This window comes from Chlorocebus sabaeus, chromosome 20, assembly GCF_047675955.1.
Source record: "Chlorocebus sabaeus isolate Y175 chromosome 20, mChlSab1.0.hap1, whole genome shotgun sequence".
NCBI classification, from domain to species: domain Eukaryota; kingdom Metazoa; phylum Chordata; class Mammalia; order Primates; family Cercopithecidae; genus Chlorocebus; species Chlorocebus sabaeus.
This window is the reverse complement of record NC_132923.1, coordinates 133,127,277-133,152,627: the sequence shown is the minus strand read 5'-3', so window position 1 is coordinate 133,152,627 and position 25,351 is coordinate 133,127,277. Positions and strand designations below refer to the sequence as shown.

General features: G+C 61.3%; 1 protein-coding gene across 2 annotated transcripts in view; it reads left to right on the top strand.

The window, feature by feature from the left end:
- TP73 (tumor protein p73) overlaps positions 1–25,351 on the top strand; it is an 82,108-nt gene that overhangs the window by 47,890 nt on the left and 8,867 nt on the right. For both annotated transcript variants that reach the window (XM_007980854.3, XM_007980860.3), the window contains exons 4-6: positions 9,782–10,024; positions 24,112–24,298; positions 24,963–25,078. In XM_007980854.3, coding sequence (XP_007979045.2) covers positions 9,782–10,024; positions 24,112–24,298; positions 24,963–25,078 — 546 coding nt within the window. The remainder of the gene's footprint in view (positions 1–9,781; positions 10,025–24,111; positions 24,299–24,962; positions 25,079–25,351) is intronic.

Here is a 25,351-nt window from a genome sequence, read left to right as displayed (position 1 = left end):
GCTGCTGTCTCTGGCTCCGGGGCCTCTGCCCTCTGCCTCAATGGCCCCCCACAGCCGTCCTGGACTGTCTTCTCCATCTTTGGGCTCCTGCTCCAATGTCCCCTTGTCACCTAGGGCCATCGGAGGTGGCACACCCCGTAACTGCCTCTCCTTCCCTGCACCCTGCACTTCGCCCTGTAACTGCCTCCCCTCCCCGCGCCCTGCACTGCGCCCTGTAACTGCCTCCCCTCCCCGCACTCTGCACTGCGCCCTGTAGCTGCCTCCCCTCCCCGCGCCCTGCACTGAACCCTGTAACTACCTCCCCTCCCTGCACCCTGCAGTGCGCCCCGTAACTGCCCCCCCTTCCCCGTGCCCTGCACTGAACCCTGTAACTACCTCCCCTCCCTGCGCCCTGCAGTGTGCCCCGTAACTGCCCCCCCTTCCCCGTGCCCTGCACTGCGCCCTGTAACTGCCTCCCCTCCCTGCGCCCTGCACTGTACTTGTCACAATTCAAATTCTCGGCTCAGCCACTAATGTGTGCTGGGAGGGGTCCAGGAAGCCCTGCTAAGCACCTGTCAGCGTCTCCAGCACGGCAGGAGGCTGTTACAGGTGGGGCCTGATTCACATCTGCAGGACGGTTGGATGGATGGACAGGTGGATGGGCACGGGCGTGTGTTCAAGGACATAGGATGTCAGGGCTGACACCTGGGTTGGGCTCCGGGGTGCTGGCAGCAGGGTTTGGAGAGGGGAGAGAAGCCTGTGTGAGCTGTACCTTCCCCCTTGTCTTCCCAGGCACTCGGCACTCTGGGTGGGAGGCCCTGGACCAGCCCGTTCAGGTGGTTAAATAAAGTCTGTGCATCCTGTGGGCCGCCTGCCTCGCATAGGCAGCAGCACAGGGCCTTGAGGGGGTGTGGCCTGCATACCCCACTGGGGCCTCCCACAGACACTCAGGGTCCAGGCTGCCCTTCGCTGCGACCTGGAAGGGAGGGGCTGCTGGGCTAGGCCTCTGGAGGAGGCTTCTCAGGGGAGGTGGGCTCTGAGCAGGATCTGGGAGGCAGGGGGCAGAAGCTGAGGGGTGTGGAAAAGGGTCTGGGGGAGGAGGTGGAGGCACCGTGAGGGGACTCCAGGGTGGTTAGCAGGTGGAAGGCAGTGAGGGTTGAGGAGAGGATGGGGCGAGGCCCTTGCACCAGGCCACAGTGGGCGGCTCAAATGTGGGTCCCTGGAGGCCCAGGGGGCACCAGGCTACCCTGGAGTCATCTGAAGTCACCTGGGGGTGTGGAGGGAGACGCATCTGCAAGGCCCGCGGGTGGCGCTAAACACAGAGTGGGTGCCACAGACGGGCTCCACCGCTGCAGGCAGGTGCAGGCAGGAGAGCAGCGGTGGCCCTAGGCCTCGCAGTCCTGCAGACACACGTCTGGGCAGCCGTGCGGGGCTTCTGGGGGCGCGTTTCTCCGGTGTGAGGTGTGGAAAGTTCCACATGGCCCTGGCACGGGATTGGGCAAGGCCTTACCTCAGCCCCGGGTGAGAGCAGAGGGTGCTGTGTGCACTGTCAGGAGAGGGAGGCTTCCCCCCAGGCGCATGTCGAATCTTGTTGGCATTTCCATCCGTTTAATCACGGGCTCCGGGAGATGCTGTGGGAAGTACCGGCAGGATGGAGGTCTTGCCTCGGTGGGATGGGCTCTCTCCCTCCGAAGCCCAGGCTGCTTGTCAGTCACTCACCCCTGGGCGAGGTTGGGGCCCAAGTTCAGACATGCCCGCGAGAGATCAGGGAGTTTGAGGAGCTGCATACTCTCAAAAACCACAACAGTCTGGTCTCAATATTCTCCAGGGAGCGGGGACACGGACCTCCTTGTTCTACAGGGGCTGGGGTCACAGCTCAGAGCCCCGTCCAGGCTGGAGGGAGAAGGCCAGGAGGCCAGAGGGAGGCCAGCTGACCCCTCAGGAGACTCCAGGCAGACCCCGATGCCAGACTCCAGCCCTCAAACATGCTGCCTTCTGGAAATGTCTGTTGCGGGTCCACCATGCACCACACTGTGGCTGCCAGTGGTGGATGAAGCAGAGCGTGTCTCTGCCCTGTCTAGAGCTCCCGTCCCGGTTGAACAAAACGGACCAAGAGTGTGCGGGATAAATGCCGGGCGGGGAGCAGGGATGCTCTCGCTAGTGCAGGAGCTAGAGAGGTGACAGGAGCCAGGGAGGCAGAGATGGAGGTGGGGAGGGGCCAGCGGGGCATCAGGATTTCAGCTGACGTCCCTACTATGCTTTTTCACATGCCTCCCTCTCTGACTGCGATCCTAACTGATTAGGATCAGAGGAATCTCCATTTCCACAGAGAAAGGAGACTGCATGGACAGACCGTGGGCTCAGGTCCCAGTCTCCTGATTCCCGCCAAGCCCAGGGCCCCAGGAAGCGGCCCCATCCTTGGCAGCAGACCTGGCCTCGGTTCCCCCACAGGATGGGATCCCTCAGGAAGCTGTTATTGTCTGAGGGCAGCAGCTCTATCTTTCGTGCCTCTGTACTTGTGGCAGAGACAATGGTTTCCGAATGAGCATTTGTTTCCCGCCCTCCCCCCCCCACCCCTGCTGGACCCAGTGCAGGGACCAGGTTGGAGGTGCCTTCGCCCCACATCTCCGCCAGAGGAGTCAGCTGAAATCATGGCCTTTGGAGACGTGGCCAGAGTCATTGTGAATTTTGCTGGCAGGTTTCTCTGTTATCATTTCCACTAAAAAATACGTTCCATTCTGGACAGTACCACATCTGTCCTTTGTCATCCCACGGCACAGCCGTGACCGCCCATGCCCTTGCTTTGCATTCTGTCTTAATATCTTGGGCCCTGATAAAAGGCGCTGTAGATACCGGGAAGCGAGAGGAGCGGACTGGGGGGGAACAGGGACACAAACTTGAAAAAAATGTATTTCCCATCTACGTGTAAATAAAATCACTCAAGTGCCCCACGCCTGTAATCCCAGCACTTTGGGATTTGGGAGGCTGAGGCGGGCGGATCACTTGAGATCAGGAGGTCGAAACCAGCCTGGCCAACATGGTGAAACCCCGTCTCTACTAAAAATACAAAAATTAACACCTGTAATCCCAGCACTGGGGAGGCTGAGGCAAGATAATCTCTTGAATCCAGGAGGTGGAAGTTGCAGTGAGCCGAGATCGCACCACTGCACTCCAGCCTGGGTGACACAGCGAGACTCTGTCTCAAAAAAAAAAAAAAAAAAAAAAAATCACTTGAGACGGTTTACACATTTTAAACAGTCAACAGGTGCAATGGGAATCTTTTAACAAAACCACAAAATCCAACTTAATCTGAAATAGGATGGAACCCATGGGGCAGGAGGGTGACGATGGGGCCCAGCTCCCCTCCAGCTCCTGGCCGGTGAGGACAATGAGTCTTTCAAGGGGCTGTCCCCACCCTCCACATTCTGGGGAAGGCAGCCTGGACCCTGGGCACTGTCTGGGCTTGGGGCTCTGGCTGACATGGCGGGCAGTAGCACACCATGGCCACTTCCCCAGTTGCACGGCCCGCGTGGATTTCAGGGTTTGTTTCATCCAACCAAGAGTTTCTGGGCGTCCTCTCGGTGCTGGCTGCCTGGACACCTCAGGGAACAGGAGAGACCCTGACCCCTGAGAGCACCTGCTCTTCCCCATCCATGCCTGTGCCCGGGGCTTAGCGACCGTCCTCTGAGTAGTGAATCTGGATTCCCGTCCCTGTTCCTCAGCGGAGCCTGCCCAGCCGCAGTTCCTCCTAGCTGGATTTTTGTGCCAAGGTGTGAAGGTCACGCCTCGTGCACGGGAGCTTCCTGGACGCTGGTTCCAGGAGGCCTCCCGGGTGAGAGTCACTTCTGATGAAAAGTCTCAGGTTACTGTATTTCTGGACCCTCTTGATTCCCACAACCATCCTATGAAGTCCATGTTGATTTCTTCTTGGTTTTTTTTCAAGACAGAGTCTTGCTCTGTCACCCAGGCTGGAGTGCAGTGGCATGATCTCGGCTCACTGCAACCTCTGCCTCCCAGGTTCAAGCAATTCTCCTTGCTCATCCTCCCAAGTAGCTGGGATTACAGGCACACACCACCACGCCCAGCTAATTTTTTTTTTTTTTTTTTTTTTTTTTTTTTGTATTTTTAGTAGAAACAGGGTTTCACCATGTTGGCCAGGCCAGTCTCAAACTCCTGACCTCAGGTGATCCGCCCACTTCGACCTCCCAAAGTGCTGGGATGATAGGCATGAGCTACTGTGCCTGGCCAGTACACGTTGATTTCATCCCCACTTTGCAGATGAGAAAACGAAGTCCTAGGGAGGTGGAGTGATGGGCCAAGTGGACACACAGGTGGAGCTGAGACTTGGCCCCAGGACTCCTGACCTCAGAGCCCTGCTTGGCCCCCTTGGGTCCCTGGGAGGTCTCTCCTGCCCCTCTCCTGGATGGACAGAGAAGCCTGGTTCCCAGGGTGGTGGCACGGGGGCATCAGTAGACCCAGAAGAACCTGCTCTTCTGGGATGGGCAGCCCTGGCCACCACTTCCTGCCCACCTTGTGAGAACCTGCAGACCTCAGCCATCACCATCCCCAGCTTGGCTGACGTTAAGTGCCGGGGCTTGGATTGGGGTGTCCAGCCAGCAGGACGGGGCTTCAGGGCTGGGCTGACCTCTGGCCTCCCCCACACTGCTCTTGTCTGCTCTCAGACAGGCAGGCCAGGGGCAGGTGGGACCCTCCACATTCCTCCTGGAGGGGGCCCAGATACTGGGTGGCCTCATTCTCTGATGCCTCATTTTGGAGCAAGGTCACCAGGCTGCTGCCACCCCAGGGGCATGGGTGGGTCAAACCAGTGAGGTCTGGGAACTGTGTTGATGCCTGTGACTGGCCAAGGCTAGAGAGCAGCTCCGTTTACCACTGCCTGCTGCCCACGCCCCGGCCCTGGCCCCCAGCCCCCAGCCCAGAGCTCATCTCGAGTGCAGGTGCACCCAGGGAGGTGTCCAGCCCATCTGCAGGAAGGAGAGACGAGGTCCCCTGGGTGGGTGAATGGGGGCTGCCGGATTTGCCCTGGCAGAGCACTCCTGCCCCGCAACAAGGCCCTGGGGCCCCAGCAGGGCCTGGTGCGTCCGAGGCCTGGAGGCAGGCGGGAAGGCCACCCGCTGGCTCCCTGGCTCCCGCGCACTCCTTGGGTCAGGCCCAGGAGCCCTGCACACACATGTAGGCACTTGTGGCCGCCGCGGGCCGGGCGTGTCCTAATTAGCCCACTATCTTGGGAGCTCTTGTTGAAAGCAAAACAAACCAAAAAAGTCCTGGTTTTGCCCGGGTTCCTCCCTGCGGTTTCCGGGGGCCCTCTGGTTTTGGGAGACCCTGGGCTCCCGTGCAGGCCTGTGTTAGGGTCAGGGTTGCCTGTTTCAGCAGCTTGACCCCGGGCAGGAGCCAGGCCCCAGGCAAAGCTCCTTGCTGCCAGGCAGGAAGCAAAAGGGAAAACCAGAATCCTCCGAGCCAGGTGGAGGGGCCTGTGGAGGGTCTGGGGAGGCCTAAGGGGGAGGTCAGTGACCCAGAAAGCCGCCCACACTCCCCAGACGCTGCGTTCCCAGCTGCACTCAAAGCTGCAGCTGCAAAGCCTCTGCCACCCACTGGGGACGCGACAGGGGCGGTGACCACAGGCAGGGCCAGCGTGCAGGGAGCAAGGTCCCCTGGAAGCAGGAGGAGAGGACAGTGTCCCCTGGGCACGAGGACAGGCCCAGTAACCCTGGAGAGGAGGGGGCTTCAGAGGCCCCCGCCGGTGTCACTGAGCCTGAGGATCAGAGAGGACCAGAGAGAGAGACCGATATCGGGGCCCTGCCTGGAGAAGCCCTGCTAAGGGAGCCTGCCTGGGGCTCCCGGCCAGAGAACGGCGCTGAGAGGGCTTCAGGCCTGCTGTCCGGACACTTATCCACTAATTAGAATTCCCGCGTGGGGCTGCCTGCTGCAAGGGCCCGGCTCACTCCCGCTGGGCTGTGCTGGGTGCAGAGATCCTATCAGCTCTTCTCCTCTTGCCTCAATGACTAATTCCTTGGCACCTTCCTCAGATCATTCAAGAATGTGGACAAGTTAAAATATGAACCACGTTGCCGTGGGTCTGCGTCCTGCTTCTCCCAAACAAGGGAGGCGCAGGCTCTTTGCCCCACTGGCTGTCCTGTTCTCAGGGATGGAGCAGGAATGGGAGTCGGCGGTTGGGGGGGACCCTGGGGCCTGCCCTTGCCTGCCTTCCTGACCTGAGAAGGCTCAGCTGGGCAGCCCTCGAGTCCCGGGATGTTCTTGCCCAGGGGACTCACATGAGTCAGGAGTGGGGAAGTCCTGCATCCCTGAGGCCATCCCAGGGCCCAAAACAGGAAAGACCCTTCCAGGAAGGCCACCGCTGGTTGCTTGGAAGAGAGAGGGCACCATGGGGGTGGTGGGCAGGCTGGCACCCAGTACCCAGTGGTGGGAGGGGCCGGCTCGTGTCCCGTACTCACTCCTGGGCAGCTAGACTGGGGGAGCCGTCCTGCGTTCGTTCGTTCGTTCTACCAGCTCACTTGTTCAGCGAGCCTCTCAAGCAGCCGCTCTAATGGAGCACTGATTGACGGTGTTGGCTCTGAGCCACGTGTGTAATTCTGCGTTTTCTAGTAGCCGCATTCAAAAAGATGGAAAGGAACTGACAGAAGTCATTTAATTATTTCCTGTATTCACCCCTAACTGTGATGGTTTCAGCTTGTAATTAATAGGAAATGGTGAGTGAGGAGTTTTCCGTTCTTTCCGTGGCCCTGAGCCCTTGGAATCGGGGTGCACTCACACACTGGGCTCGGCTCCATCCACATTTCACACACCCCAACGCTGTGTGACCAGTGGCCACCATATCCAGGGTCCTCGTGGGTTCACGCTCAAGTAGGGAAGGCAGAAGCCGTGGGGGACAAGCGAGCCTGGCCTTCCAGAGAGTGGCTGTTAAGATGCTCAAACTGGGTGACGAGAGAACACCCGAGGCCTGGGGGCTGCTCCTGCCAGTGTGGCCAGGGCTGACCCCTCAGAACAGTGACCTCTGAGCCCAGACAGGGCTGGTGAGGATTCGTGTGCAGACCACAAGTGGAGGCTTCCAGGCAGGGCCTGGGCCTGTAGTCAGGAGCAGGTCTCAGACACCTCGGAGACCTCTTGGGCCTTGGTGAGGAGTCTGGGAACCAAGGACTCTGGGGCGGGGCCTGTGCTGTGCAGCCGGAGCTTGGCACTGCCCTGTGTCACCCCCACCATCACCCAACCTCCCATGTGTGGGGCTGAGGCAGGGGTCCATCCTGTCTGCCAGGAGCCTACTGGCAGCTCACTGGTGCACAGGGTGGCAGGTTCCCCAAGCCAGACACCAGGAGGAGCAGGAGTGGCCTTTCTACACCGTTCTCTGAGCAGGGCGGTGGCTGCTTCCCCAGACCCCCTCACGATAGCCCAGGAGCCGGGAGAGGTGAGGGTCACCCTTCCCTGGGATATTATGTTTTGTTTTGTTTTTTGAGACAAAGTCTTGCCCTGTCTCCCAGGCTGGAGGGCAGTGGCGTGATGTAGCTCTCTGCAGCCTCAGACTCCTAGGCTCAAGAGATCCTCCCACCTCGGCCCCCAGAGTGCTGGGATTACAGGCGTCCCCCCGTGATGGTTTTAACGTGACACCATGTTTCCAAGGCTCGTCCACGTGGCAGCGTGTGGGAGCTTCCTTCTGTCTTTATGGCCGAGGAAGAGGCCACTGTCCAGACACACAGTTTCTTTATCCATTGGCCATTCAGTGGACCCTGGGCTCCCGGGAAGGACCTGTGGTGCAGGAAGGTAGCAAGGCTGTGGGGGTGTGACAGACCAGGAAGGAGGCTGCGCTGGTGCCAGAGAGGTGGGCAGGACCCGTGCTGCAGGGGTTCCCGTTCCATTGATGGGTGGGCTCCCCAGGTTGACAGCTCACAGCCAGCTTAATGGTGCCAGATGATGGCAGCTTCAGCCGAGGCCTCGTGCCAAGACCCTTGCATTGGAGCTAGGACACAGGTCGGACCTGGTGGCTCAGGCCTACTGGGGGCTGTTAGCTGTCCTGGGCTGGAGCACCCAGGGAAAGTGCCTGCCTGGCCTTTGGTGGCCCTGGGAACAGTGGTGATGGCTCTGGTGAGCACCAGTTCCCTGTCTCCTGCCCCTCCAGCGTCCCAGGCTGAGCTGCCTCCATGTTGGACAGCACTCAGTGAAGGACTCAGTAGAGGACTCAGAGAGGACGCAAACTCTGGACTTGCCCGGTATCCTTCTCCATCGGATGCTGGAGGGGCCGGGGGCTGTGGCCCTCATCAGGGACCTCAGTGGATGTGTGTCCTAGGACCTGCAGAGCCGAGGGCCTCTGGGTCACTAAACGTAACCGCCTCTGATGGAGAAGGCTGAGGTGCAGGAAGGGGCTGAGCCTGGGAGTCCTGGCCAGGCCCCTAAACCCTCGTGTGCGGGGGATGCACCTTTTATTTTTTGGCTTGGTGGGGGCAGGCTGGTGGGAGGGGGGAGTGCGCTCACAGCACGCCACAGCTTCTCTAAAGAGGAGCACAGGTTGAAGGACCCCCCCCGCCCGCCTATGCCTGGCTCTGCCCCTTCCTGCTCTGCAGTCCCAGTTCACGGTCTAGGGGTCTCAGCCTGCACCTTGCTGGCTGCTGGTGACCTTTGTGCCATCGGCTGGGGCCACTGGATCCCTGGGGCCAATCGTGTCTCCAGCCCCATAGCTCAGGTTCCTCACCTGTAAAATGGGGACAGTCACGGTGCCCACCGTAGGCCCGGGGAGAGGGGTAAAGGAGTTTGTTTGCGTTGAACCTCGGGGGTCACGGGAAAGCTGTTTATGCGTCTGCAGTCTTCCTCCAGTACCCACCTCCGGGTTTGGAAAGAGGGTCTTCCTCGGCGGCCCACCAAGTGAGGTCAGCCCTGCCCTGGATCTGAGACACTGAGGCCGGGCCAGCACCCCCTCCCTCAGCTGGGGCCTCCCTTAAGCTCCTGGCAGAGGCTGATCCGTGCTGGGGTCCCGGCGGCCCACAGAGGGTGGCGCAGGGGACGCACTCACAGGGGTTCCCGTTTCTTGGTGTGTGGTCCTGGCGGGGGAGCTGTGGGTAGGGGCCCAGCGAGAGAACCCCGGGCCAGGGGGCAGCGGGGGGGGGCTTCGCCGGCCCCTGAGCGCGGAGCGGCCTTTCCAGTGGGGGTGAGGCCGTTCACCGGGAGACGAGGCCGCCCACCTGGGAAAACTGGGCTCAGCCATTGAACAGCAGCCCCCACCCTATCCCACCACCTGGAGGGCCAGGCCTAGTGGGGGCCCGAATCTGGTCTCCAGCACCTCAGGGGCACCCACGCACCCAAGCCCAGGTGTGCGCACCCTGCACTCAGGGCCCACTTGTGCCTGGCCCACCTCACTGCTGCCTGGCTCCCTGGGGCTGGATCTCCCCACTTTGAGCTGTGAGGTCCAGACCCCGATGCTGCCCAGAGCGTGCTGCCCAGAGCGTGCAGCGAAGCCCATGTGGGCATCAGGGCCTGGGAGCCTCCCCCACCCAACGCCTCCCCTCCAGGTGTGCAGAGAGTCTATTCCGCCTCATCAACGGCTGGGTGGATCCCCAGAAACCCTGGCACCGGGAGGCTGATGGAGGGGAGGGCGAGGTGAATATGTCAGTTTATCCCAACACAAGTAGTGGCCTGTTGGGATGGGGGAGAGACCCGGGGAAATATTTGGGATGACTGGAGCCGCTGGCCCTTTAAGGCTCTTGTAACAGGACACCTCCTAGACGGGACAGGACGACTGACTGTGTGTGTTTCCCCTCCCTCCTCCCCTTTCCCGCGCCAGGCCCAGTTCAATTTGCTGAGCAGCACCATGGACCAGATGAGCAGCCGCGCTGCCTCGGCCAGCCCGTACACCCCGGAGCACGCCGCCAGCGTACCCACCCATTCACCCTACGCACAGCCCAGCTCCACCTTCGACACCATGTCGCCCGCGCCTGTCATCCCCTCCAACACCGACTATCCCGGACCCCACCACTTCGAGGTCACTTTCCAGCAGTCCAGCACGGCCAAGTCAGCCACCTGGACGGTGAGTCCCCTGCTCCCTGCGGGCTGTGGGCTGCAGGCTGGAAAGGAGGTGGCTGCGTTCCCCGCACCTCAAGAGGTCCGAGCTCGCCCCACTGTCTGCTCGGGGCTCCCACCTGGCCCGGGCCGGGAGGAGCTTCGGGCAGGAGGCGGGTCTCAGGGCCGGGCAGTCTGGGTGTGCCCACTCCTCTGGACGTGAGTGGCCAGAGAAAGCTAGCCTCCAAAGGGCCCCAGAGGGGACGGGCTTGGCCCGGCTGCTGAGGTCTCCGCCAAGACTGGCCAGCGGCTTCCGCATGCTCAGGTAGGGGCTTTGGTTTGAAATCCTCTCCTGGGCAGAGGCAGGGGCTCTGCTGCCAAGAGTTGTCTGTCCAAGACAGGCCCACAGCCTAGGGTCTGCAGAACCTGCCTCCTCCAGGCAGCGAGACGCATCTGCGGGTGGGTGGATTTGGGCTTTGCCAGCACTGTCTCTGGGGTGTCATTTCCAGGAATTGGCATGCGCCGAGGAGATGGGGTGGAACCACCATGCCGAGGACTCAGGTCCTCACTGCGATGCCCCTGGGGACAGCCTGGCCCACGGTGGGGATCTTGCTAACTCTGATAACATCACCTGTGCACACGGCCACTCTCCTCGAGCCAGGCACCGTGCTCAGGGCTTTGAGTTGAGCTAACTCCTGCACCCACCAACAACGCACGGGGCTGACTCCATCACTGCTCCCTTTTACAGCCAAGGAGGCTGAGGCGTGGGGAGGGAAGTGGTTCGCCCAGAGTTCTGCTCATAGTAAGTAGGGGCAAGCACCTCTGCATCTGTATTCCTACCCACTGAGCTGCCCTGCCCAGACGGCTTCCGGGGCGGGGGTCTGTCGGGAGGGGCAAGGTGAAGGCTGCATGACCCCAGCCAGGAGTGGAGGGCACGCAGGGGTTGGGCGGGAAGAGCAGCCCCAAGAGCTCTCTGGGTTTCCCCTCCCGCACCGAGGAGGGGGCAAGTGAGTCCTGCCCGGACACCTGGGCCATGGCTGCAGGAGGGGCTCTATGGGACACATGGTTGGTCCGGCCCACTGGGCAACGTCCCCTCCCCCACGAGGCCCCGCCTCCCCTGGGCACAGCTCAATGCTGGTCCCCTGAAGTCCGTGCAGGGCGGCTGCATTCCCACCCACTGTGGGGAGTGCTGAGAAAGGGCCCCTCGGGTTTTTCCGCTTTAAGAATCAGGTCCCACTACGCTGCCGGCCATAGCTGCGGTTTTCCCACGCTCCTGGAGGGCCGAGGGGCAGGGCGGAGCCTAAGGTAGCCTGTCAGGCTCTGCAGGTAGCTGGACAGTCCTGCTGGGCTGGTCTGGGGTCTGGGTTCCAGGCCCCGCCCGCCCCCACCTGCGGTTGTTTCTGATTCTCACTCCAGCCATGGGCTTCCCCAACTGCTGGCTCCAGGCTAAGAGAAGGCTCAGGCCAGACTCCCTGGGCTTGATGGGAAGGGGCTCCGTGGGCTGTTGGGCCAAGGGGCAGAGGACCTGGCACCTCCTCTAGGGCCTCCCACCCCCATCTGGCAGGGAATGCCGACCCCAGCCCTAACGCCCCGTTTTCTCCATTTGGAAATTACCCCTCCACGCTCCTTACTGCACGGTGGAGATAAGGATGGGAAGACCGGGCTGGGGCCGTGGTCAGCACAGCGCTTAGCTCGCAGCAGGAGGCCCATGTGTTGTCTTCATTGTGGTGGTGGTGGGCATGCTGGCCTGGGCCTCCCAAATGAGTGGTTCTGTGGCAGCTGCACCTGCCTGTGGGGCAAGGGAGACCAGGACTATCCCTCCACCCCACTTGAAGGTCCGGTGAGGCCACCTGAAGCCAGGTCAGAAGGCCCCAAGGCATCCTCACCTGCACACTCCAGCAGCGGGAGCCTTTCCACTGCTTCTCTCCCACGCTCAGGCTTGTTGCCCAAGTCCACTCTCTCCCCTCTAAGGACACTGACCTCCTGCCCTGGGGTTTACGATGCTGGTGGTTTCCAGAGAGTGTCCCCTTGAAGTCCTGGCAGGCAGCTTGTGGGAGCTCTGCCTCCCTTCCTCCCATGGTCTGGGGATGCTGGTGGGGTCTCCACTGTACTTGGGATGCACTGCATGTGGTCTGCGCTGATCTTCCTGGAAGGACAGGAGCAAACCCCTCTGCTGGCTGACTTCCCCCACCTGGGGCGTCTGCCACACACCTGGTGTCTGCCAGGTGTGTGGCATCAGGTTCAAGGGACTTCATGGTTTTGTCTCAATTGCCTTGTTCTGCAGGACGGGGTGGCCTTGCCCTGCGGGACTGGCTGGTCAGTTGCACCCGGGGGAGGGGAAGGCTCTGCCTGGTGCCCAGGAGAGGAGCAGCGACGCCTCCTCGCTCCCTCCTTGCTGGGCTTTGTGGATGCTGGGGCTGGGGGTCGGGGCACGAGCTGGGGAAGAAGATGCTGTCGCCTGCACCCAGGGCTCCTCCTCCGAAGCCCTGTGGATCCAGGGGGTAGAGGTGGAACACACATTGATAATGAGATTTTTGGCACCTCAGCTCTCTGGGGGCAGAACCCCCTCCACCAGGGCTTCTTCCCTTGCCCAGGAAGGGGCAGGCAGGTGGTCGGCTCACAGTGTGGGACAGGGCCTCCAGGCAGCCCACTTGCTCCCAGCTCTGGGGTCCCACCATGCGGGCACTGCCCAGACCTGCTGCCTGGGCTTGCGTCTGGCCTCTGCATCGTGGCTCCCTGGGCTCCCAGCACACCAGCCGGCTGGTAACTGATGGATAATTCTTATTTTTCTCGAGTACAGTTCCACATTGGCTGCTGCCCTCCTTTCTCCCCAGTCAGGAAAATCACCCTCACCAGTCCCCAGGTGACCACAGCTGCTACTGGGGTCTTTGACCTCAGCTTTGCTGAGGCCCACGATGGGTCTCCCCAGCCCCGGGGGTGTCCATCTGTCCTAAGCAGCTTCCCTCAGACTTCAGATCTCCTTGGGCACTGAGGGGTCTGGAGGCTGCGGCTCACAGGCCTGTGCATATGTGTGAATACACACACAGACATGGCACCCTCCCACATGCATGCACACGCATGGATACACAAGTCCATTATGCATATGCAGGCACATGGAAACACACAGCCATGCATGTACATGCATAGGCCTCCCCCCGTCGCTGCCCAGGGTTCTAGAGCTCCCACCCATGGAAAGCCAGAGGAGGAGGCGGGTCATGGGTAACCGAGAGCCAGAGGAAGGATTTGTGTTTAGCCACGAGAGTGTAACCAGTGACCAGTGACAGGGCAAGGCTGGCGTTTGGTGAGAGGGACCCTGCAGGGTGGAGCTGGCACCTGCTGGGGTCCTGATCCCAGGTCTGCCTGGGAGCACTTGCTCCTTCGCCCCTCTACCCTGGCATCCTCACCTGCAGAGAGAGTGTGGCCTGCCAGCCATGGTAGGGACAAAGGAGCTGGCTCTTGGGACTTCTTAGGGCAGGGCAGGGTGCCTGGGGAGCGCTCCACACACGTGTGCTCTTTGTGAGTGCAGTGCTGATGGTGACACCAGTACCCTTCTCCCAGTTCAACACCCTCTGTGGGACAGTGTGGGGTCAGAGCATGGGCAGAGCTCTCAGCAGGGTGTGGCCTGGCCTCTGAGCCCTGCTGGCTACTCCTGTCCTGGGAGCCCTGCAGGTTGGCAGTGGCTCAGACAGCTGATTCCAGGAGGCCCTCAGGGAGGAGAATGAACAGGAGTTCCTCTAGCTGTTGGAACAGCCCAAGGCGATGGGCATCGGATGCTGTGACACCCCAGCTCAGCCGTTCTGCCCCCAGCTCAGCCTCATCGGGGAAGGTGGCTGTCCTTGGTATTTGGGAAGTTTGGGGACAGGGTTCTGAGGTGAGGCAGGAAAGCATTGTGGGGTTGGAAGCCCTGGCCCAGCACAGCATCTATGGGCACCTCAGGGCATGCTGAGTGACACCACCCACAGCCCACGAGGCAGGCTGCTGCGGCAGGATGATGAGGACACACACAGGTGCGATGGCCAGCTGCCCCAGTATCCCTCCAGACAGAGAGATGGACACAGGGGACTGGACACAGCCCCCTGAGTGCCCTCCAGCTGCTCTCAGACTCAGCGTGTGTGTGTGCGTGTGTGTGTGCGTGTGTGTGTGCGTGCGCGCACATGTTCGTCTTGGGGGAGAGCTGACTCCACGTCTAGGAAAGCCCCCCCCAGGAGGGACGTATGGAAGGATGCTCAGGGAAGCATAAAGGCTTTGCTCAGGATTCCTGGGGAGAATGAGGCTGAGTCAACACTAATGGGTCTGGAGCAACCTTCCCAGCGCCTCAGAGGCTTGCAAGCGGGAGAATAATAGCGGAGGTGTCCCAACACGATCGTGGTATCAATTGCGTTATCCTAAAAGTTTATGGAATGCATGAGTGGAATTAATACCTTTTACTGGCACCAGAAGCAATTATATGTGCGTAAAGCTGAGGGAAGAGTTCTAACAATGTTTATTGTGGAGATGAAACGTGGATTATTAGGGGAAACAAGAGTACTTAGGGTGAGATTGCAGCAATTGTTCACATCGTGCGGTGCAGGGATCTGCGGCAGGGACGGAGCTTCCAGCAGGCCCGCTCGGGTTGCGGTCGGTGCCTCCGGGGCCGGTCGGCTCTTCTCTCTCCACTTTCTGGAGCAGCCAGAGGAACTCACTCCTGGGCCCTGGAGGGCACAGAACTTAGCCTTGGAGGCCCCGAGTGAGGCTGCGGAGGCCCCAGCTCTGAGACCCTGGGTCCTGCTGCCCCACCCCACACTGCCTGGTTCTTGGAAGAGACAGAGAGAGAACCCCTCAGGGAACAGGATTCCCTTCCATAGGCGTGAGACTGTTGTGGGAGAGGCATGATCCAATTTACGTTTCAGGAAGAATCATCTATTTTCTAGGACTTGTTTCCAGTCCACAGCCCTGTGGACCCAGCACATCTGATTAGTAGCATTGGCAGCAACATTGCCCCTGTGTGCAGGGCCTCCCACGCTCCCCATTTTACAGATGAGGAAACTGAGGCTCCCAGAGGGCACACCAAGGTCACCTGTCAGCAGAGGGCGGAGCTGGGCCTGGCCCCAGCAGCCAGACCCCTAACCTTGCCCTTGCAGCCCATGTGGTGGCTCCCCCGGCCCTTGCATGTCCCTGGACAGGTCCCCATGAGCAGCCCCTGCCCCCTGTCCAACCCTCTACTTCCCTAGGGACCATAGGCAGGTCTGTATGACCGTCAGGGCCCCCAGGGGAACCAGCGATAAGGAGGTGCTGACCCCTCAGAGGGACCTGCCTGTCCCTAGGGGAGAAAGTTTTGGACCAAGCAGGGTGTGGGGGGAGCCCAGGCTGTGCCTCGGCCTCCGTGAGCCTTCCACTGCTGTTTGCCAGTGAATCAAACTGGGACTGGGGGTGGAGAGTCCATCCCTGTCTGCTTTCACTGCTTGGTTTTATTGACAAAGGAAAATCCCTCGGGAACACTCTATCACTGGACTGCTCCGAGGCTGGCCAGCCTCACGGGCGAGAAGCCAGGCAGCTAGGCTTGGGGACCGGCCTCTCCTGGTGCCTCCCTGCCCCCTCTTCCTTCGCCCCTCCCAGGCCTGACCTCAGTACCACTAGCTCCCGTTGAAAGGGAGAAAGAGAGGCCCTCAGGGCAGGACTGTCCCCGGCTTCTCCTGGACCTAGTGCTGACACCAAGATGCGGTCCTGGGTGACCTGGATCTCGGGCCGCGTGGGACTCGGGGCAAGGTGAGGGGCTCAGCTGGGCAGTGAGTTAAAGTTTTGCTTCCCGGTCTGGTGGGTTTCTGCTACCCCAGGCCAGTGGTCACTTCTGGGATTTTCTGAGATTCCAAAAGTAGAAGCTACACTCAAGGTATTTGGAAGGACCCTGGAGGCCCAGCCCCTGCCTCTGGGTAGAGAAGCCCCTGAGCCACCTCCAGACTTTCTGTCCCTTTTCCAAGGGCCCCAGGAAGAGGGGGTCAGACAATTCCAGAGTGTCCTGGCTGGAAAGGAAAGCATCTTCTCTGCACTCCAGGCGGACAGTGTGAGGCTCAGAGACAACGTGGCGGCCGAGGCTGGTGTCCACAGCTGGGGGCTGTGACGGGGCTGCAGAGGCTGTGAGCGGTGCAGCGCATTTTAGGGCAGAAAGACTCTTGTGGAGAAGCAAACAGCACTCCAGGCTTCAGTGAAGCAGAAGTCAGATCCCATGGGGAAACCGCACAGGGGAGTTCCCTAAAGCCCAGGGCCACCCCAAGGGTTGAAAACCCACCCCTCCCCCAGCCATGCCACTGGAGTGAGGCACCCAACTCCTTGCACCTGGCATTGGGGAGACACCACTCTCTGCAGGGGGTCAGAGATTTAGAGGCCAAAATTCTCCTTGCCCCTGGCATTTGTAACTCTGAAGAGTTACAAAGTTTAGCAAAACCTAGATTCTAGCCAACTATTACCTTAAAAACTGAAGAGGGACCGCCCTACCACCATGTCCACAGCTTACTCCCCTCCCTCCACTGTCCCCGGCCATCTCCAGCTGCTACCAATTCCAGCCCCCAAGGCTGTCCCAGGAAGCTGCGACCAGAGTGGGTGTCCTGTGAGCAGAGGGCACCCACTGACCCTGGGGCACCCTTCCAATCCCCACAGCTGACAAAGCCGGGCCTCAAAAGGCTGGGTTAATCCTGGCTTCTCCTCAAAGCCACAAGTCAGGGTGGAGGCGAGGATGGCGGGGTTTCCTCCCCAGCAGTTAAGGGGCCCTCTCTGCAGTGAGCAGAGCAGGTCTGCTGCCAACCTGCTGGGCCTCTTGCAGGACAGTGCGGGACAGCTCCAGGGCCTGGCCCACAGCCCCGCTAGCTAGGTCCTTACCAGAGGCCAGAGGAGAGGCCAGGCAACAGGATGGCGCTGTCAAAAAGCAAGTTGTGGGCAGAGGACCCTGTGCTTGGTCCCGGCTGGGGGCAGAGGCTGAGTGCAGTGCTTTGAACACTCTGGGTCTTCAGAGCAGAGAGGCAGCTGCTGGTGGGCGTTCCAGGGCCCTCTGCAAGCCCAGCTTTTGTCTCCATGGTCCCAGGGCACTGTCCTGCCACCCCCTCTGTCCCCAAGGCCCCAGAGGGGGTACCTGGGTCCTGGAATAAGAGCAGATGGAGTTCCTCACCCTGCCTGGGCAGCTCATTCCTTCCTGGGCTTGGGCAGAGTGACAGTGATAATAGCACCCACCCGGGCACCCGCGGCTGTGAATCAGGACAGCGGCGACCGGGTGTGGACTGGGCCCTGAGCTCCTCACACAGCATCTCGGCAGCAAAGCAGAGGCTGGAGCTGTCCAGGCCGGGCCACCCAATCCCAGCCAGACACAAGGAAGTCTGTGTGAGTCTCAGTCTCTATTGTCCATGGAGACCCCTCCCCAGCAGGACCAGGGCAAGTGAGGCCCCTGGCTGTTGTTCCCCTTACTCCTGAGGAGCTTAGGCCCAGCCACGGGGTATGAAGCCTGTGTCCCACCTGACACCTCTGTAGTGCCCAGTCTTTCTGGAACCCAGGGGTGCTTAAGGCAGGTCTCTGCCCAGACGCCGAACCCAGGCCCCAAGTCAAGCCTGGCAGTGACAAAGGGCTGGGAGATGGAGCTTGGAGGTCAGACAGCTCTGGTCTGGGTGCCGGTTCACCCCAGCTTAGCAGGCAGGTTTGGGTCGCTAAACGGAGTGACAGTGCCTGACCTCCCAGGGCCAAGGTCGGATGAGGGTCCCGCACAGCGCAGGCACCAATGGGCAGTGGATGTGGCCATGAGGGTGGACCTGGGTGCCCCATGGAGAAGGCAGCGTAGCTGTGCCCCATTCCCCAGCAGGTGGGTAGCGCTCACCGTCTCCCCAGGTCTCCACACCAGCAGAGGCAGATGCCTGGGGCAAATGCTGCCTCCCAGCCTCCCCTCACACTAGACCCCTCTTACCTCCTCTGGCTGTGGCCCTCGTCCCCTACTGGACTCCTGGGCCTTCACTATGCACTGGAGACAAAGCCACCAAGTCTGTCCTGGGCTCAGCACATACCTGCTTCCCTCCCCTACCCTGATCATAGCCCAGGACAGAGATCCCTAGAGGCAGCTGTACATGGGATGAGGGCCGAGCTGGCTTCAGCTCCTGTGGTCTGGGGGCTCGTGGCCTCTGGGCCTTGGCTGAAGCGGGTGCACTCAGTGTCTCCCAGGGAGCTGCGCTTCCAGGCCGTGAGAGTCCCCCGTGTGGCTGCTGCTCACCTGTTTAGGACATGGCTCAAGGTCACGGTGGGGCAGGCTGCCTGCTCCTGAGGGTCCCTCTAGCCCCTGGCCTGCCGTCCCCAGGGAGCGGTTTCTTGTCCACAGCCTCTGGGGCTCTACCAGGCCTCCGTCATGGCTGAGGATCACTTGGCATCTGCAGAGGATGTTTCTGCCTCTGGTTCATCCTCCACAGAGCTCTTGGCCTGGGAGCCCCGGCTGGCAGCAGACACATCTGTCGCCGGCAGCCCCCAGCCAGGAGCTCTTTCACAGCAGCCTGTTTTCTTGGGCAGTGCTGGGCCTGGCCCTGGCTGTGGCCTCACAGGCATTCTGAAGCTAGCTTGAGCCTCTCATCTGCCTGGCCTGTGGGCTGTGGGTGTCCTGGTGAGTGAGTTGTCACTGCCTTGACCATGGGAGCCCCAGCTTCACACCAGGGTGTCCTGAAACAGGGGCGATTGCCACATGTGTCCTTTCCCCCTCCCCAGGCTGCTGGCTTCCCTGGGGCAGGGAGGGACCAGCCCTGTGACATCTGTCAGAGCCCAGCCTGTGCTCCCAGCAGCTCTCTGAGGGTGACAGTGACATTGTGCACCAGTGAAGGCCACAGCCTCCCATGAAGGGGGCTGTCACCGAGGGGGCCCTGTGGCTGCCACCCGAGGATATGCTTCCTCTCTCAGAAGGAGAAAGGGACCCAGGAGGACCCTAATCCACAGGCTGTTGACCCTGGCTCGTGCACGTGTTTTGGGGGGTCCATCTGTGAACCCATGAATTTAATGGCAAGGGTTCTGTGGCTTAGCTCCAAGAGCTTTTCTAGGGAGAGGAAGGGTCCATGGCCTTGGCAGAGGGTGGACTCAAAGAGGCCTGTAACCCTAGAGAGGAGAGCAACGCGCCCCTAAACACACACATGCACACACAAGCAACGAAAGTGGATAAAAGTGGGCAATAAAAAAAATCATTTAAAAAATAAAAGCCCCCACCGCAGGCCCCATCTTCCAGAATCTGTCGCAACAGATTCACCCACACTGGTTAACGGTATTTGCGGTTTGCAAGATGCTACACGTCCCGGGAAAATGACAGACAAGTTATTATCACCTCTCCGCTGTCCTCCTGCCCAAACCTGCCCGTGCCGGGCACCCAGCTGCCGGGGAGCGAGGAGCGGGCATGAGGAAATTAGCAGCCCCGCGCCGCACCCGCCCCTCGCCCACCCCCGCACCAGCCCTGCCAGGCCCAGGGCTCCCAGCCAGGCCGGGCCCATGTTGGACTGGGGCGGGGGAGGAGGGGAAGGAGAGGAGGGTCGGAGAGGAGCCGGCAGCGTGGGGAGGGACGGGTGCAGTGGCGTTTGGGCAAACCCTTTCCTGCAAGCAGGACGGCGCATGCACCCTGGGCAGGCAAGTCCAGGCGGCTCCGTGTCAACAGCCGAAGATAAATACGATTTTATCAGCTCAGAATCTGTTGAAACACATCCATCTAGCGGTTCTAGGGAAGGAGAAGGTAGGAGGGGGGCGGCAGAGAGGGAGCGTCTCCACGTGACCTTTCCTATAGAATAGGCTCCACCGGAGTCCTCCTCCCCTGCCCGTTTTCCACAGGGCCAATCCCAGGCCTGAAGCCCAGAGGCCTGCTGGGGAGATAGGAGGAAGGAGCTGGGGGAGCGCTCAAGCCGTCCTGGGCTCACCCACCCTCTGGAAGGACCTGGATCTCTCAGGGCTCCCTTCCTTCCTGTGGCCACCTGTGTCCCATCCCCAGATGCTGCCAGGACAGGGGACATCACAGACATCCCTCCCCGAGGTCACCCAATTCTGGCCAGGCTGGGCACCTGGGGTCCAGTTGGTGCCAGGGTGAGGTCTGCCAGGCATGTGTGCCCCGAAGGCCATGTGAGCACTGCACTGGGGACACCCCTGTGGGGAGGAGAGCCAGGCCCAGGACCTTGGTGGCCTTACTGGCCAGAGGGGAGGAGAGGTGCTCACATCGCCTGAGGGCAGTGGCCTCCTTGTTGTCCACCCTGAGGCCTGGGCCTCCCTCCACCACTGGCCCAGGTGGAAGACCTGCCCGCGCTAGGTCACTCCACACTCCAGTCCCAGCCCCCACTTCACGGGGTGGGTGGTCCGGCGCCGCCTGCACCAGGTACCAGGGACAGCTCCCGGCGCGCCCAAGCCCCTCCCCGGGGCGGGGCGTCCATAGTGCTCCCCGCGCCTGGGCCCCCAAGACCTCATGCAGACGGGAGTCCCTCAGACAGTGCAGACAGAAGCACGCACTGGACCCTGCACCCACTTCGTGCGCCCTGGCCCTGGGACGCCCCACCACTCAGCTTCCAGAGCAGGAATCGCCACTTCACCCTGCCTGGAGCCCCAGAGGGAGCGGGGCGGGCTCAGCAGGGCGCTGCCAAGAGACCGCTGCTGCGTAGGTCTGCGAAATGGGAGCACGGTTGACCCTGAGGCCCAGGCGGGTGGGCGGGAGCTAAGGCTCCACAGAGGACTATGGCCGGGGGTGCTGGGGCAGGGGCCTAGGGGAAGGGCTGCAGGGGCCAGGCAGGAGCTGTGAAACCCCCCACGCTGTGGAGACTCCACGGGGCTGTCAGGGAGTGGGGGCTGCCGGGGCCTCTGCCCTCAGGCTTGGTTGCACCCAGAGCCTTACTCCATCTCTGTCCAACCGACTGAGGAGCCCAGGCGGCCTCCCCTCCCCCTGAGTGTCTGGGGCTCCTTGGTGGATCTAATGACCCCCACCTCAGGCCGTGGACTGGGGCACCAGGGTGGAAGACGCCTCGGGAGACTCAGCCCCAGAAAGGGAACTGCAGGGGAGCGGGGCATGTGTAGCTCCAGCCCCCCACAACCAACACCTCCTCACCTGGTGCTGAGAATGACAAGGGTGCAGTAGCCACTGACACCTGCAGGCCACTGTGTTCCCAGGGGACACGCAGTGAGTCACAGATGCAGGCGGAGAGGCTTGTGCAGGGGCTCGAGGCGTCCCAGCAGAAGAGCACAGAGCCAAAACTGCCACCCACAAGGCCAGACCTCAGAGGCTCTTCTCCTTTTGATGCCCCTGAGACTCTAACCTGAGCCACCCCAGCCAGGGTCTGCTTCAAGGGGGGGTCTGTCACCCCCTCCCTGGTCTGCGGTTTCCCTAGGGAGCGGCTAGGATGGATGGCATTTATTGAGTACCAACTGCATACCTCCAGCTGCTACACGTTACTGAGGAGACGCGGGGGACAGAGCCAGGTGCCTGAACTCCAGGGGGGCCTGTGTTCTCTGCACACAAGAGGTGCTCCATAAATGCTCAGCGATGGGCAGCTTGCCCTGCAGGCTGCCCTGGCCTCAGAGAAGCCTGGCGACACAGCTGCAGGCCCTGTGTTCCTCTCCCCTGCTCGGGACACTGGCAGACAAGAGCCTGCCACCACATGGCCCCTCCTCTTTCTGTCCCCAACCAGCACAGATGGAGACCACGCGTGGTGTGTGGCTTCAGGCAGGGCCTTTGTCCAAGAGACCAGTGTCTGGACACAGTCCACTCCAAGGTCGGGCTGAGAGCCCTGTCTGAGTCTCCTGTGGGTCTAAGTCTCAGAGGATCTAAACTGTGAGCCGTTCCCATGTGCCCTGGGGACAGGGCTACCCGCTTATCCTCCCAAGTGATGCTGTGGGGAGCACAGGAGGCATTTGTAATGGTGGGGACACTGTACGTCAGCAGTCACCTCCAGGGAAGCCAGACTGACCCCACAACAAGGGGACTGCCGTCCTTCCTGCCGTGCCCAAGGCTGCAGCTCCAATTGTCCAGGGCAGTCGCCCACACAGGGCTGAGGCTGAGGGTTGCTGGCTCTGCAAGGCTGATTCTGCTTTCCTTTTCTTTCTTTTTTTTTTTTTTCTTTTTTTCCTGTGATGGAGTCTCGCTTTGTCACCCAGGTTGGAGTGAAATGATGAGATCGTGGCCCACTGCAACCTCCGCCTCACAGGTTCAAGCAATTCTCCTGCCTCAGCTTCCTGAGTAGCTGGGACTACAGGCGCCCGCCACCTTGCCTGGCTAATATTTGTATTTTTGGTAGAGACAGGGTTTCATCGTATTGGCCAGGCTGGTCTCAAACTCCTGACCTCAGCTGCCTGCCCTGGCCTCCCAAAGTGCTGGGATTACAGGCGTGAGCCACCGCGCCCGGCCTGTTTCCTGCTTTTCTAAACAGCGCCCAGCCTCGCCTGCAGGGTTGTGCATGATGGTTCCTTTCTGCATTTTTAACAGGACTGGGGATGGGCAGCTTCCTGCCTAAGGCCCTGTGCCCAAAGCGGGGGTCGCAGGCAGGGGCAGTGGAGCCACTCTAGCTCCAGGGGCTCCAGATGGATGGAGGATCTAGGAGGGGCCAGCCCTTTGGTATCCAATTCCCATCCTGAGGAGACCACTGAAAGACCCCCTTCCACTTGTCCCTCCAGTCCCCTCACACCCACGGCAGGGACAGGCCAGCGTTCCTGGCTGGGTCCCATTCGGGGATCCCAAGTAACTCATCAAAGAGGGGACTGATCCTACTGCGCAGAGACAGGGGCGCTGAGGGTGCTGCGGACCCAGGCCCCACCCACCATGGCTCGCAGGCTCCATCAGCGCCATCTCCCCTGTCTCTTTCCTCCTTTTTCCTTCCTCGCTTTTTGTGTGCCTGCACCTGCCAAGGACCTATGTGGCTCCTGAGAGCCCCTCGTGTCCCTTGATGGCCTGAGAGGCAGCACGGGTGGTCAGTGGGGGTCAGGGGGTCAGGGCTCCCTATCTTCCTTGGCAAAGGGCTTCCCTGGTTCTGCCAGTAGCTCCCTGTGTCTGACCTCAGTTTCCCCAACTGTTCCATGGTGGAGTGCGATGGGACATTCTCCAGGGCACCTGCGGCTGCAATGACTTGTGATTCTGAGTCATCGGGGGCTGGTGAGGGGCGCAGAGGGCACGGGGTGGGAGCAGAAGTCATTCTCTGAACCTGAGACCGGGGAGCATTCCTGATGGCCCTGTGGGGAGAGGGCATGAGGACTCCCAGCAGGTGCCCAGGAGCCAGACACTTGGCAAATCAGCCAGCTTGGAAGTGAGTGGACGCCCCTGCAGCAGCCTCAGCGGGATCCCTTTTAGAACTCATGAGGGCCGGCCTGGGTCCTCAGATGGGCAGCCAGGCCCTGTGGGGCAAGGATGCTGGAGGCCTCTGCAGGGGCTGGATCAGGAAGGATGTCATCCAGTCCTCCCACAGCAGGACCCATGTCGGCCCCGGACGGACCTCTTAGCTCCTTGAGTCCCAAGCTGGGGATACCGGGGCTTGGCTCGGCTGCTCAGACGTGGTGGAGAGGGCGTCAGAGTCACCAGGGCTGCTGAGGCCATAAGAGGCCTTCACACCTTCACAGGCCTTCACTCACACACCAACCCAGGGAGCTCTCTATGGAAGCCTGAATGCATCGTGGGCACCCAGCCCATCACACATTAACCACCTGCTCTGTGCAAATGCCAGAGAAGCCTAGCTCTGGTCTTAAAAACAGATTCAATGCTGCAAACCTACCTCTTCAAAGCACTGCAGTCGGGGACATGGCTTCTGCAGGCCTGGCTCCCAGCCCCCATTCCCGCTCTCGCTCTCCAGCAGCCCCTCCTTGCTCTCCCGGCCTTTCTTGTCCCCATCCATAAACCTAGAGCCTCTCCACCTGGCTGCCACCGGCACTCACACCCCTGCTGTCATGGAGCCCAAATGACCCGATGGCTGTGGAGTGGGTGCCAGGGCAGCCGTGCCTGGATTCGCACCTTGAAGGACAGACACCTGCAGGGATTCAGCAGAGGGGCTGCTCGGGGCAGTCTTCATCGGGGGTTTGTGGAGGGGGCTCCCGTGGGGAGAACGTGGCTCCCGATGGGGGGTGGCCTGGACAGGGGTGCAGTAGGGACCACCAGTCTCACCTGCTCCCTCTCCCCCACCCCAGTACTCCCCACTCTTGAAGAAACTCTACTGCCAGATCGCCAAGACATGCCCCATCCAGATCAAGGTGTCCGCCCCACCGCCCCCGGGCACCGCCATCCGGGCCATGCCTGTCTACAAGAAGGCGGAGCACGTGACCGACATCGTGAAGCGCTGCCCCAACCACGAGCTCGGGAGGGACTTCAACGAAGGTGAGGCCCCCAGCTCCTCCCCTCCGGTGGCACTTTGCCCAGCATCCTGCACAGCACAGCTGGGGGCTGCCTAACTGGGAGAGAGTGGGGCTGATGGCATGGGCTTAGCATTCCCCTGGGAGGGCTTTCAGTGCCTCCCCCAGCCCCCTTTTTCCCAGTTCTGACTGGGGCCTGGGGGTCCCATGCTCCTGGGCAGGGGCAAGTGGTCTGGGCAGAGTCTGAGGGGCAGCGGCCTTCTGGGGCCCCAGAGATCCTATGTGCCATAGCCCCTCTCTCCAGTGTGCCTGGCAAGGCCTATGGGCTACCCCATGGATTAGCAGGAGAATCAGGGAGCAGAGCCACTGGGCAGGCATCCCCAGGCACAAGGGCTGCCAGCCGGCCTGAGCCTCATCTGGAAGCCCATGGACTGGGCCTGGTGGTCTCAGTTCTGCTGCGATGCACCTGGCACAGTGCTGGGCACCTCTCTACCTGGCACGGGTGGGCACCTCTCTGTGCCTGGCATGGAGCCAGGCACCTCTTTGAACCTGGCACCGGGCTGGGCACCTCTCTGCACCTGACAGGGGTGGACACCTCTCTGCCTGGTACAGGGCTGGGCACCTCTCTGCACCTGGCATTGGGTGGGCACCTCTGTGCACCTCTCTGAAGTGTTGCCCCCTCCCGGCAGGACAGTCTGCCCCAGCCAGCCACCTCATCCGTGTGGAAGGCAATAATCTCTCGCAGTATGTGGACGACCCTGTCACCGGCAGGCAGAGCGTCGTGGTGCCCTATGAGCCACCACAGGTAGGCCGGGAGCCAGGCTGTGCCCAGGGCCCTGCAGTCAGCCGTACGGGGTGTGGGGTCCCCTGAGGCAGCCCCTGTCCCTCCTCAGTTGGCTGATCTGCCCATCCCACGGCGTCTGTCCGGGGCTCCCTGCTCTGTGTTAAGTGTGCGTCAGGGACTCCCTCACCCACACAGGCCCCACTGTGCACACTGGTGCTCTGGCCCCGCATCCGCCTCGGGCCCTCTCAGGGCCTCAGTGTGCCCAGCTCCATAGTGGGGAGTGGGTCTTCAGCC